General features: G+C 45.1%; 1 protein-coding gene across 2 annotated transcripts in view; it reads left to right on the top strand.

The window, feature by feature from the left end:
* Positions 1-14,307, top strand: part of LOC145341758 (transcription initiation factor TFIID subunit 4-like) — a 309,168-nt gene that overhangs the window by 64,065 nt on the left and 230,796 nt on the right. For both annotated transcript variants that reach the window (XM_080186669.1, XM_080186670.1), the window contains exon 3: positions 10,330-10,461. In XM_080186669.1, coding sequence (XP_080042795.1) covers positions 10,330-10,461 — 132 coding nt within the window. The remainder of the gene's footprint in view (positions 1-10,329; positions 10,462-14,307) is intronic.

The raw sequence follows: 14,307 nt of genomic DNA, 5'->3' as shown, positions 1-14,307 counted from the left end.
GGGTGTATTTACATTATATGGACCCTGGTTCAAGAAGGCAGCTCGCTGCCACCTTCTTAGGGGCAATTAGGGATGGGCAACAAATGCTGGTGTAGCCAGTGACACCCACACCCTGTGAAAGAGTAAAAATTTAAGAAAACTTTCTGTGCCTGAAAGCATTTAACAACCAGTTTTGTACTTATGTTCTAAAGAAGTGTCGTATTGGACTTGAACTGTTTTTGAACTGATTCTCTCGACAGTTTCTGCCAGAATGGCTGAGTTTTTCCCTCACTTATTTTATTTCAAACCTCCAGTAATAGTTTACTTTTATATTATGTTCTTCGAAAACATGACACTCTTGTGATGTGGAAATATGCAGCAGTCAATTGGTGCACAGCAGGGTTCCACAAAGAGATAATTGAATTGATTTGATTGAATTTTAAGACCTGAAAAATTAACTACCTGTTTCTACACAGTATTTTATTAACTGTGGATTTCTAATATTTGGTTGAGTGGGAGACTGGCCAGAAACTGGGAGAAAGTAAAGGGCCAGTATAAGCTATGGTTCAAGGGTATGAAGTTGGAAAAAGTTATGACAAGGTTGAAGGTCTTCTGGAACAGAATTTGAGAGCAATGTATATCTGATTTGATTTATTATTGTCACATGTATTAACGTACGGTGAAAAGTATTGTTTCCTGCGTGCTATACAGACAAAGCATACTGTTCACAGAGAAGGAAAGGAGAGAGTGCAGAATGTAGTGTTACAGTCACAGCTAGGGTGTAGGTCCATTCAAAAGTCTGATGGCAGCAGGAAAGAAGCTGTTCTTGAGTCGGTTGGTACATGTTCTCAGACTTTTGCATCTTTTTCCCGACAGAAATTAACTACCTGTTTCTACACAGCATTTCACAAACTGTAGATTTCTAATATTTGGTTGAGTGGGAGACTGGCCAGAAATTGGGAGAAAGTAAAGGGCCAGTATAAGCTATGGTTCTGGGTGCATGGAGTCTGGGGTGCATGGAGTCCTTAAATATGCTGGCCGCTTTTCTGAAGCAGCAGGAAGTGTAGACAGAGTCAATGGATGGGAGACTGGTCTCGGCGATGGACTGGGCTTTGTTCACAATCCTTTGTAGTTTTTTTGTGGTCTTGGTCAGGGCAGGAGCTATACCAAATTATGATACAACCAGAAAGAATGCTTTCTATGGTGCATTTGTAAAAGTTGGTGAGAGTCATAGCTGACATGCCAAATTTCCTTAGTCTTCTGAGCAACTAGAGGCATTGGTGGGCTTTCTTAACTATCGCTTCATCATGGCAGGATCAGGTTAGGTTGTTGGCGATCTGGATATCAAGAAACTTGAAGCTCTTGACCATTTCCATTTAGTCCGCCTTGATAGCAGTCGTGTCAGACTGAACAAGATCTTCAATCTATTAAGAACATAAGAACATAAGAAATAGGAGCAAGAGTAGGCCATCTAGCCCTTCGAGCCTGCCCCCCCATTCAATAAGATCATGGCTGATCTGAAGTGGCTCAGTTCCACTTTCCCGCTTTTTCCCCATAACCCTTAATCCCCTTGCCTACTAAAAACCTATTTACCCGCGTCTTAAATATATTTAGCGAGGTAGCCTCCACCACTTCAACGGGCAGAGAATTCCAGAGATTCACCACCCTTTGAGCGAAGAAGTTCCTCCTTAACTCTGTTCTAAACTGCGCCCCCCCCTCCCTTTATCTTGAGGCTGTGCCCTCTAGTCCTGCTGTCCTTTCTGAGCGGGAAGAACCTCTCCACCTCTACCCTATCCATCCCTTTCACCATCTTATGCGTCTCAAGATCCCCCCTCGTCCTTCTAAACTCTAACGAGTACAAGCCCAGTCTATTCAGCCTCTCTTCATAGCTCAACCCCCTCAACTCCGGTATCAGCCTAGTGAACCTCCTCTGCACTCCCTCCAAGGCCAAAACATCCTTGCGCAAGTGCGGCGACCAAAACTGCACACAGTACTCGAGCTGCGGCCTCACCAATGCCCTGTACAGTTGCAGCAAGACCTCCCTACTTTTATATTCAATCCCCCTCGCTATGAAGGCCAGCATCCCATTCGCCTTCCTGACCACCTGCTGCACCTGTAGGCTGGGTTTTTGCGACTCATGCACAAGGACCCCCAGGTCCCTCTGCACCATAGCATGCTGCAGCTTTTTGCCGTGTAAGTAGTAGTCCTTCCTACTATTATTCCTACCAAAGTGGATAACCTCACACTTGCCAACATTGTATTTCATCTGCCAGGTCCTCGCCCACTCGCTCAGCCTATCTAGATCCCTTTCTACACCCTTCGCACAATTTACTTTTCCACTTATCTTTGTGTCATCAGCAAATTTCGACACCTTACACTCGGCTCCCTCCTCCAGATCATTTATGTAAATGGTAAATAGCTGAGGCCCCGGCACCGATCCCTGGGGCACTCCACTAGTCACCAACCACCAATCCGAATAGCACCCATTGACACCCACTCTCTGCCTCCTATTTGACAGCCAATCCCCTATCCACGCTAACACCTTACCCCCAAATCCATGCCCCTTAACCTTCTGTAACAACCTTTTATGCGGCACCTTATCAAACGCCTTCTGAAAATCGAGAAACACCACATCCACCGGCTCCCGTCTATCCACCGCACTAGACACATCCTCATAGAATTCCAATAAATTCGTCAGACACGACTTCCCCTTAACGAATCCGTGCTGCATCTGCTGTATCAAACAATTCTTCTCAAGATGCCTCGCTATTTCCTCTTTGATGAAGGTTTCAAGCATTTTTCCTACAACAGACATTAAACTAACCGGCCTATAATTCCCTGCCTTTTGCCTTTTGCTATCCTGGCAGCATTCCAAGAACTCTACCCTTTTTAAACAGCAGCGTAACATTAGCCATTTTCCAATCTTCCGGCACTTCCCCGGAATCCAGCGAGGTTTGGAAAATAATCACTAAGGCATCCACTATCACCTCCGCCATTTCCTTCAGAACTCTTGGATGCATTCCATCCGGTCCTGGGGACTTGTCCACCATCAGTCCCTCTAGTCTGTCGAGTACTACCTCTAGTAACAATGATCTCATTCAGGCCCTCCACTCCTACCATCTTTCCATCGTTAATACCCGGCAAACTATTTGCGTCCTCCTCTGTGAAGACCGAAGCAAAAAAGTTATTCAAGGCCTCAGCCATTTCCTCATCCCCCACCACTAAATCCCCCCTCTCATCCTCTAAGGGTCCAACATTCACCTTAGCCAGCCTCCTTTTTATATATTTATAAAAACTCTTACTATCCTTTTTTATATTTAGCGCTAGCCTAGATTCATAGTCTATCCTTCCTTTCTTTATCAACTTCTTTGTCATTCTTTGTTGCTACTTAAACCTCTCCCAATCCGCTTCTCGCCCACTACTTTTAGCCACTCTAAACGCATCAGCTTTTAATTTAATACTCTCCTTTATCTCCTTCGTTATCCACGGCTGATTATCTCTTCTCCTACGATCCTTCTTTACCATCGGAATAAATTCCTGCTGAGCACCAAGAAAGATCCCCTTAAAGATCCTCCACTGTTCCTCAGCAGACCTACCGACCAATCTGCACCCCCAATCAACATACACCAATTCCTCTCTCATCCTATTGTACTCCCCTCTGTTCAAACAAAGGACACGTGTCCGGGAACCCACTTTCTCCTCTTCCATCTGCATCAGAAACTCCACCATACAATGATCACTCTTCCCAAGAGGATCCCTCACAACAAGGTCCCTAATTCTACCCGCCTCATTACATAACACCAGATCTAAGATAGCTCGCTCCCTCGTCGGCTCCAACACACACTGTTCAAGGAAACTATCCCGGCAGCATTCCAAGAACTCTTCCTCAAGCCCGCCGCGTCCAACATGGGTCGACCAATCAATGTGTAGATTGAAATCCCCCATAATTTTCGCCGTTCCATTCCTGCACGCATCATTTATTTGCACGTTTATAGCGTTTATTGTACCCACCTATTGCAGTCCATCAGTGTCAGCCATGGCTTAGTGAATTGTACTGCTGGCCTCGAGTCTATTTGTGTGTCCCTTTATTTTTATTAATTCACGGAATGTCAAGGCCAGTATTTAACGCCCATCCCTCGTTTCCCTTGAAACTGGTGAGCCATCTTCTTGAGCAGTTGCAGTTCATGTTGTGGTTTGGTATAACTAAGTGACTCACTTGGCCATTTCAGAGGGTAGTTAAGAGTCAGCCACATTATTGTGGACCTGGAATCATGTATAGGCCAGATTAGGCAAGGATGAACAAACCCAGATATTTTCAAACAATCTGGTAGTTAGACAATCAGTATTACTGCTAACTTTTTATTCTAGACTTATTGAAGTAACTGAATCTAAATTCCCAGCTATTGTGGTGAGATTTAAAGACGTGCTTCTGGATTAGTAGCCCAGGCCTCGGATTACTAGCCCATTAACGGAATGACTGTGCCACCACTCCATTTCTGAACTGAAGGAAGCCCTATATTGTCAGAGGTGCCAACTTTTGGGTGAAACATTAAACTTTCTGCTCCCCCCAGTGATGCCAAAGCTCCCATTCCACAAGCTCTCTTATCCCTCAGGAAGGATGTATTGGATTTGGAATTGCTGCAGCATGGATTCAGGAGAATGATACTGTGGCTTAAACAGTGAAATAATGAAGGCAGGCTCCATTGCCTTGTCTTATATTCTCTTGTATGCAAAAGTTTGTGCTACCAAATAAACCTGTTGAACTTTAACCTGGTGTTGTGAGACTTCTTACTGTGCCCACCCTCGTCCAACACTGGCATCTCCACATCATATATTCTCTTGAACTTAGAAGGTTGGGGAGCAATCTAATCACGGTTTTTAAAAAAATTCCTTTACTGGGATATGGGTGTCACTGGCTAGACCAGCATTTAGTCCAGTCTATCCCTAGATGCCCTTGAGAAGGTGGTGGTGAGCTGCCTTCTTGAATTGCTGCAGTACCCGAGATGTGGTTAGGGAGGTAGTTCCAGGATTTTAACCCAGTGACAGTGAAGGAATGGTGATACACTTCCAAGTCAAGATGGTGAGTAGCTTGGAAGGGAACTTGGAAGGTGGTAGTGTTCCGAGGTATTTACTGCTCTTGGCCTTCTAGATGGTAGTGGTTGTAGGTTTGGTGCTGCCTAAGGAACTTTGGTAAGTTGCTGCATCTAGTAGATGGTACACACAGCTGACACTGTTCGTCAGTGGTGGAGGGATTGAATGTTTGTGAAAAGGGTAACAATCAAGTGGGGCTGCTTTGTCCTGGATGGTGTCAAGCTTCTTGAGTGTTGTTGGAGTTACACCCATCCAGGCAACATGTTAAAGCAGTTTCAGAGTGTAAATATAGGCTGCTAGCTGAAAGGCAAGTCATCGTCTGTTCCTCCGGGCATTTAGCAGCAGCCCTCAGGGTAACTTCACTGGATTTGCATTTACATCACTTAGAAAATACAGGGCTGAACTAGTCCAGCTGGTTTACTTTGTGCTGAGACCCAGCACAACCGCAGTTATGTTTGGGATTTTTTTTGTCAATTTAGGAGCTGGCCAGTTTGCTGTATTGAAGGCTTTGAGCCCTTGTTACTTTGTTTCTCCATCTTAAACCTTTTCCTTTCCATTTTTCTGATGGAATTGGACTTGTATCTGTCCCCAGGCTTTGCGCTTTGAACCCAGGTGATGAAAAACCTCTTGATGCAAGGTTTTGAAAAATCTTAAGCTTTCAGAGCGGATCAGCTTTGTTTTGTTGCCAGTTGTTGTTCCTGCAAAGCTGATTGACGTGTCGTTAAGGAGCTCCCTCTCCAGTTGCCTTTTCTATTTCTATCTAGTGCCCAAGGTGCAAAATCTGCCTCCAGACAAGTGGTTTGTTCTAGAGATGGTTACCAGAGCAACCTTGTTCAGACCCTCTTTTCGAATGGCTGTATAATTCCTGTTGGAGACATTGGAGACAACCTATCCTCATCTTCTTCCTAAAATTTGTCTGCTGGGGAGAAAGGGAAAATCAGTTTTGTATTTTGTATTGTAAGGCGGGGAATTATAGGCCGGTTAGTTTAACGTCTGTGGTAGGTAAAATGTTAGAATCCGTCATTAAGGAGGAAATTGCGAGGCATCTTGAAGGCAATTGCTTGATAGAGCGGACGCAGCATGGTTTCATTAAAGGGAAGTCGTGTCTGACAAATTTACTGGAGTTCTATGAGGATGTGTCTAGGGCAGTGGATAGAGGAGAGCCGGTGGATGTGGTCTTTCTGGATTTTCAGAAGGCGTTTGACAAAGTACCTCACAAGAGGTTATTGCAGAAGGTCGAGGGACATGGAGTTGGGGGTAGGGTGTTAGCGTGGATAGAGGATTGGTTGTCAAATAGGAGGCAGAGAGTGGGGGTCAACGGGTGCTATTCGGATTGGCGGATGGTGACTAGTGGAGTGCCCCAGGGGTCGGTGCTGGGGCCTCAGCTATTTACCATTTATATAGATGATCTGGAGGAGGGAACCGAGTGTAGGGTGTCGAAATTTGCTGATGACACCAAGATTGGGGGAACGGCAAATTGTGCGGAGGGTGTGGAGTGTCTGCAGAAGGATCTAGATAGGCTGGGCGAATGGGCCAGGAAATGGCAAATTAAATTTAATGTTGGCAAGTGTGAGGTGGTCCACTTTGGTAGGAATAATGGTAGGAAGGACTATTACTTACGTGGTGAAAAACTGCAGCAGGCGACGGTGCAGAGGGACCTCGGGGTCCTTGTGCATGAGTCGCAAAAACCCAGCTTGCAGGTGCAGCAGGTGGTCAGGAAGGCGAATGGGATGCTGGCCTTCATAGCGAGGGGGATTGAATATAAAAGTAGGGAGGTCTTGCTGCAGCTGTATAGGGCATTGGTGAGGCCGCAGCTGGAGTACTGTGTGCAGTTTTGGGCGCCGCACCTGCGCAAAGATATTTTGGCCTTGGAGGGAGTGCAGAGGAGGTTTACTAGGCTGATACCGGAGTTGAGGGGGTTGAGCTCTGAGGAGAGGCTGAATAAACTAGGCTTGTACTCGTTGTAGTTTAGAAGAATGAGGGGAGATCTCATTGAGACGTATAAGATGATGAATGGGATGGATAGGATAGAGGTGGAGAGACTCTTCCCGCTCAAAAAAGACAGTAGGACTAGGGGGCACAGCCTCAAGATAAAGGGGGGGGCGGTTTAGAACGGAGTTGAGGAGGAACTTCTTCACTCAAAGGGTGGCGAATCTCTGGAATTCTCTGCCCGTTGAAGTGGTGGAGGCTGCCTCGCTAAATATTTTTAAGACGCGGGTTGATGGGTTTTTGATAAGAGAGGGGATTAAGGGTTATGGGGAGAGGGCGGGAATGTGGAACTGAGCCACGACAGATCAGCCATGATCTTATTGAATGGCGGGGCAGGCTCGAAGGGCTAGATGGCCTGCTCCTATTTCTTATGTTCTTATGTTCTTATGTTAGTTCAACTGTAGCTGAGAAAAATGTGTGGTTTATGCATGTTGCATTGCAAAGAATTGGGGTTTGGAATTGTATTTCTACATTGCATTGTATAGCATACAACTGGGCAGAGCATTTGTTACACTGGGGAGGGTATGTGCTTTGTAAAACATATATGTAAAGGATCAAAAGGCTGTGGTATATGGGATGGAGTGTGGTGTGAAAGTTAGAGGGGTGTGTGCTCTGCAGCATGTAATGAGGATGGAGTGAGTGAAAATTCAATGTGTTGATAGTTTGGCATTTAGGTACAGGAAATTTGGATTAGAGGAGGTTTGTGTTGCACAAGAGAAAGAGAAGGTGTAATAACTACTGTTCCCTGGGGGGGAGGCTGTATCTCAGAGTTAGCCCTGAAGATGCACTGGGAAACCCTCTGAAATCCCCATGCAAGTACCACATGGGAATTGCCTGGAAAGTTTCAACTTTCCCTGTGTCTGAACCCTACAAAACTCTGGTTAAAAGTCAGAGACTTTACATGGTTTTGACTCATGTAGCAGAATAGTTAGTCGTTACTTTGCCCAGGAAAAGTTAAGATTAAAACCAGTTGAAACTCATAATTATACCACCATCCACATCCCTGCCAATACCTTACTGGACCATCCATCTACACGCTGTTTCCCCCCCCTGACCAGACTGCTGCACCCTGACTAACGGCGGACCCCCCCAACCACCTGACTACACACTCCCCTGACCCACCCCACCCCCTCACACCACTTAGCTTATACACCTGACTTCTCAAAATGGCGGGACATTCATTTAAACTTGCTGGAATACAGCAGCTAGTGCCAGAAAAAGGGAGTCTGGTTTCTTTTTCCCCAGTGATCCTGCGCTGCACTGAAGGACTTAGGGGCAACTGCACTGCACGTGCCTCAGCCAGCCCAGCTTGGAGACTGCGTGAGAAATGTTGAGCTCTTGCCTAAGATAGGAAAACAGGAGTGGGGTGGCAATCCAACGGTGATTCCTGCTCCATGGAAGATTTGGCCTGTAGTGTTGGTTTGTTTTGTCAATGACTTGATGAGGGTGCCTGTTGTGCAAAGTGGAACTACAGAGCTGGAAACTCTTAACTTGGCATAATGAGGTTGAATGGGTTTTGGTGTTATTCCATCTTTAGCTCATTTTAAAGGTTTGGATGCTTGAGCTTTTGTGTTGAAAGCACTGCAAGTTTGAATCCAATACTAATGAAGTAGTTGCAGGAATTTTTAAAAAGCATAATACAGTCAAAAACAATCTACATAGTTGTACAAAAGGAAAGGCACATTTATTAGAATTCTTTAAGGATGTAACAAGTAGAAGTATTGAATTTAAATTTTCAAATGTTTATGACAAGATACCACATAAAAGGTTACTGCACAAGATAGGAGTTCATGGTGTGTAGAATAATATAGTGACACAGAAGAGAGAATTGGCTAACTATCCAAGAGTCAGTGTTAATATGCCATTTTCAGCTTAGCAGACTGTTGGAGTGCCGCATGATCAGTATTGGGGCCTCAACTATTTACAATCTATATTAATTGACTTGGATGAAGCAACAGAGTGTATTGTTGCCAAATTTACTGATGATTCAAAGTTAGCAAGTTGTGAGGACACAAAATCTGCAAAGGAGTATGGACGGGTTTGGCAAATGGAATATGATGTGGGAAGGTGTGACATTGTTCACTTTGCTGGGAAGAATAGAAAAGGACAATAAAAATGGAAAGAGACTGCAGAATACTATGTCTGGGTGTCCTGGTACATTTAGTCCAAAATAAGCATGTGGGGACAGCAAATAATTAAGAAGTCAAATGGAATTTGGTGAGAAGTGAAGATGGCAGGCATTGAAGTGGGGAAGTCTTGCTGTAACTGTACAAGGCATAGGTGAAACAACACCTGGAGTACAATGTACCGTTTTGATGCCCTTATTTAAGGGGGATATATCTTAATTGAAAGCATTTTAGATAAGATTTACCAGGTTGATTCCTGGGTTGAAAGGATTGTCTTATGAGGAAGGATTGAGCAGATTGGGCCATGATTCACTGGAGTTTAGAGGAACGAGATGTGATTTTATTATAACGTAATGTTTTGACAGGCCTGACAAGGTATATGCTGAGAGGATCTTTCCTCTCATGGGAGAATCTGGAACTCAGTATCACAATTTTAAAGCAAGGACTCTCCCACTCATTTACAAGACCATAAGATATAGGAGCAAAATTAGGCTACTCGGCCCATCGAGTCTGCTCCGCCATTCAATCATGGCTGATATTTTTCTCATATCCCCATTTTCCTGCCATTTCCCCATAACCCATAATTCCCTTATTAATCAAGAACCTATCTACCTCTGTCTTGAAGGACACTCAATGACCTGGCCTTCAAAGCTTTCTGTGGCGAAGAGTTCCACAGATTGCTTACAGCCTGGTGTGATGGAGAACTTCAGACCACATGGTAGAATATAGTTAGCGACTTTGGATGGATGTATTCAAAGATTTCATGAGGAGACCAGGGTGAAAACTCAGAGAATTCAAGATTATAAAGAGAAAAAGAGATGAGATTTACTGCGAAAAAGCCAAAATACTGCGGATGCTGGAATCAAACAGTAAATGCTGGAAAATCTCAGCAGGCCTGACAGCATCAGTGGGGAGAGAGTAGAGCAAACTTTTTTGGTCTGGATGACCCTTCATCAGAGCTGGCGAAGGGTCGTCCCCAGACCCAAAACTTTGGCTCTATTCTCTCTCCACAGATGTTGTCAGATTTACTGGAAGGTGTTCTTCAGTGCACCAGAGAAATATATTCATGGGGACTGGCAACTTGTGTTTACCAGTGGTTTGGGATCTTGTGTTTTGTTCTATTCACTGGCATCTGTGGTTTCAGCCGGCCATGACCATCCCTTCAATCAGGCCAGGACATACAGTGCAAGCCAAAGTAGTTCAACATGCAGCCAAGCCGATTACTGCCGCATCAGTCACTGCTTCACAACCTGCTTACACGGCAGCTCCCACTCTGGTAAGTAAAATGTCAGCCTGTATGATGGGTATTGTTAAGGCTGATTATTATTTTCCACAGCTCCTGAACAAGAATGCATGCATCCGGTGACCAAAAGATTTGTTGTGCAAAGCACTGGATCACTCTGTCTGCTAATGGCATTACGTATGAAAGTGCAACACCTGTTGGCGTTGCTTCTGTAACAGAAATGCCCACTTTGAAAATGGTGGGTAAGTGTGTGAATGAGCTTCTTAGTGGGGCACTTGGAAAGTCTTGCTGAGTATATCGTCAGAGGCAGCAGGTAAAATTACTAGAGTCCCTTTTGCTTGCTATCCCATTTCCTTTTCATTAGCCACATTACAAATCTGCAAGAAGTTAAACTCTGGCTGATCTGTATCTCAATCCCATTTGTCTGCCTTGGTTCCATTTCCCATGAAACTCTTAGCCACTATAAATCTATCCACAGTGTGACAAGTTTATATAGCAAGTCTATATAGCTAGTAGGACTAGGGGGCACAGCCTCAAGATAAAGGGGGGGCGGTTTAGAACGGAGTTGAGGAGGAACTTCTTCACTCAAAGGGTGGTGAATCTCTGGAATTCTCTGCCCGTTGAAGTGGTGGAGGCTGCCTCGCTAAATATTTTTAAGACGCGGGTTGGTGGGTTTTTGATAAGCGAGGGGATTAAGGGTTATGGGGAGAGGGCGGGAATGTGGAACTGAGCCACGACAGATCAGCCATGATCTTATTGAATGGCAGGGCAGGCTCGAAGGGCTAGATGGCCTACTCCTGCTCCTATTTCTTATGTTCTAAGTTTCCATCCAAATTGAAGCCACAGTTAACACTGCTGCCTTACAGCGCTAAGGACCCAGGTTCAATTACAGCTTTGAGTGACTATGTGGAGTTTACATGTTCTCTCCGGGTGCTCTAGTTTTCTCCCACACTCCAAAGATGTGCAGGTTAGGTGGATTGGCCATGATAAATTGCCCCTTAGTGTCCAAAGATGTCTGGGTTGGTTGGATTAGCCATGGTAAATATGTGAGATTATGTGGATAGGGCAGCATTGTGAGCTTCGTAAGATACTCTTTTAGAGAGTTGGTACAGACTCATAAGAACATAAGAACATAAGAAATAGGAGCAGGAGTAGGCCATCTAGCCCTTCGAGCCTGCCCCGCCATTCAATAAGATCATGGCTGATCTGTCGTGGCTCAGTTCCACATTCCCGCCCTCTCCCCATAACCCTTAATCCCCTCTCTTATCAAAAACCCATCAACCCGCGTCTTAAAAATATTTAACAAGGCAGCCTCCACCACCTCAACGGGCAGAGAATTCCAGAGATTCACCACCCTTTGAGTGAAGAAGTTCCTCCTCAACTCCGTTCTAAACCGCCCCCCCTTTATCTTGAGGCTGTTCCCCCTAGTCCTACTGTCCTTTCTGAGCGGGAACAGTCTCTCCACCTCTATCCTATCCATCCCATTCATCATCTTATATGTCTCAATGAGATCTCCCCTCATTCTTCTAAACTCTAACGAGTACAAGCCTAGTTTATTCAGCCTCTCCTCAGAGCTCAACCCCCTCAACTCCGGTATCAGCCTAGTAAACCTCCTCTGCACTCCCTCCAAGGCCAAAACATCCTTGCGTAAGTACGGCGACCAAAACTGCACACCGTACTCCAGCTGCGGCCTCACCAATGCCCTATACAGCCGCAACAAGACCTCCCTACTTTTATATTCAATCCCCCTCGCTATGAAGGTCAGCATCCCATTCGCCTTCCTGACCACCTGCTGCACCTGCAGGCCGGGTTTTTGCGACTCATGCACAAGGACCCCGAGGTCCCTCTGCACCGTCGCCTGCTTCAGTTTTTCGCCACGTAAGTAATAGTCCTTCCTACCATTATTCCTGCCAGAGTAGACCACCTCACACTTGCCAACATTAAATTCCATTTGCCATTTCCTGGCCCATTCGCCCAGCCTATCTAGATCCTTCTGCAGACTCTCCACACCCTCCGCGCAATTTGCTGTTCCACCAATCTTGGTGTCGTCAGTAAATTTCGACACCATACACTCGGTTCCCTCCTCTAGATCATCTGTATAAATGGTAAATAGCTGAGGCCCCAGAACCGACCCCTGGGGCACTCCACTAGTCACCAACCGCCAATCCGAATAGCACCCATTAACCCCCAATCTCTGCCTCCTATTTGACAACCAATCCTCTATCCACGCTAACACCCTACCCCCAACTCCATGCCCCCTTACCTTCTGCAATAACCTCTTGTGAGGTACCTTGTCAAACGCCTTCTGAAAATCAAGAAAGATCACATCCAGCGGCTCTCCTCTATCCACCGCCCTAGACACATCCTCATAGAACTCCAATAAATTTGTCAGACACGACCTCCCCTTAACGAAACCGTGCTGCGTCTGCTCTATCAAGCAATTCCCCTCCAGATGCCTCGCTATTTCCTCCTTGATGACGGATTCTAACATTTTACCTACAACAGACGTTAAACTAACCGGCCTATAATTCCCAGCCTTTTGCCTGCCACCCTTCTTAAACAACGGCGTAACATTAGCCGCTTTCCAATCTTCCGGCACTTCCCTGGAATCCAGCGACGTTTGGAAAATAACCACCAAGGCATCCACTATTACCTCCGCCATTTCTTTCAGATCCCTCGGATGCATTCCATCCGGTCCTGGGGACTTGTCCACAATCAGTCCCTCCAGTCTGTCGAGCACCGCCTCTCTAGTAACAGTAATGTCATTGAGACCCTCCAGTCCTCGGTGGGCCAAACAGCCGCCTTCTGCACTGTCGAGATTCTATGGATTCAAAAAAGATATCGAGATGCCGGCGTTGGACTGGGGTAAACACAGTAAGAAGTCTGACAATACCAGGTTTAAGTCCAACTACTTCATTTGATAGTAATCCCACAAGCTTTCGGAAACGGTGTTCCTTCGTCAGGTGTGTGGAAGGTTCTGATCAGAGAAGGGCATATCAAGTCACACACAGTTTACAGAATACAGATTAGAATTCACGGTGGCTGGTCCTTCTGTCGCAAGTCACCACAACTCAATGTCTTGTTGGGCCACTTCAGAGATCAGTTAAGAATTCTAATCAGTATTCTGTAAACTGTGTGTGTATTTACATGCCTTTCTCTGATCAGAACCTTCCACGCACCTGACGGAGGAACACCGTTTCCGAAAGCTTGTGGGTTTACTATCAAATAAACAGGTTGGACTTAAACCTGGTGTTGTCAGACTTCTTACTGTGTTCAAAAATGAAATCAGAATAAAAATGTAAGAATAAGGTCAGAATAATGTGTGACTTCAAACTGGAGGTGAATTATAACATGTGCTTTGTTGAAATAATCCCTCACCTTCCAATCCTCCTTCCTGAAGACGAGACTTGATTCTGACTCCTTGTGCAATTCCATGGGGATTGGCAAAGACTTAAAACGCCTAAAAAATCTAGCAAGTCCAAAGTTCAATTTTTGTTAACTTTGAGGGTTTTACTTGAATACAGTTTGTCCGAAATTGATCAGATTTTTTGGATTTTATTGGGTTATGATTGATGTGTTATTCTATTATTGGGCTCATATTCTGGAGAGCAAGATTTCAAATCCCAGTCAGACAGTTTGAGAATTTTATTTCAGTTTTAAAAATCAGCCAGTAAGAAAAGCCAATCTCAGTAAAAGTGGTGATGAAGATGTTGGGATTGTTTTCACAAATCCAGCTGGTTCACTGATAGCCCTTTGGAAAGGAAATCTGCTGCAAGTAATTTGTCTTGTTGTATGTGGCTCGGTACCACATCAGTATGGTTAGTTTGACTCTTAACTGATCTCTGAAGTGGCCCAACAAGACATTGAGTTACGGTGACT

The sequence above is a fragment of the Carcharhinus amblyrhynchos genome, chromosome 4, assembly GCF_965287045.1.
Source record: "Carcharhinus amblyrhynchos chromosome 4, sCarAmb.v2.hapA, whole genome shotgun sequence".
In the NCBI taxonomy this organism is placed as follows: domain Eukaryota; kingdom Metazoa; phylum Chordata; class Chondrichthyes; order Carcharhiniformes; family Carcharhinidae; genus Carcharhinus; species Carcharhinus amblyrhynchos.
This window is presented reverse-complemented; position numbering and strand designations above follow the sequence as displayed.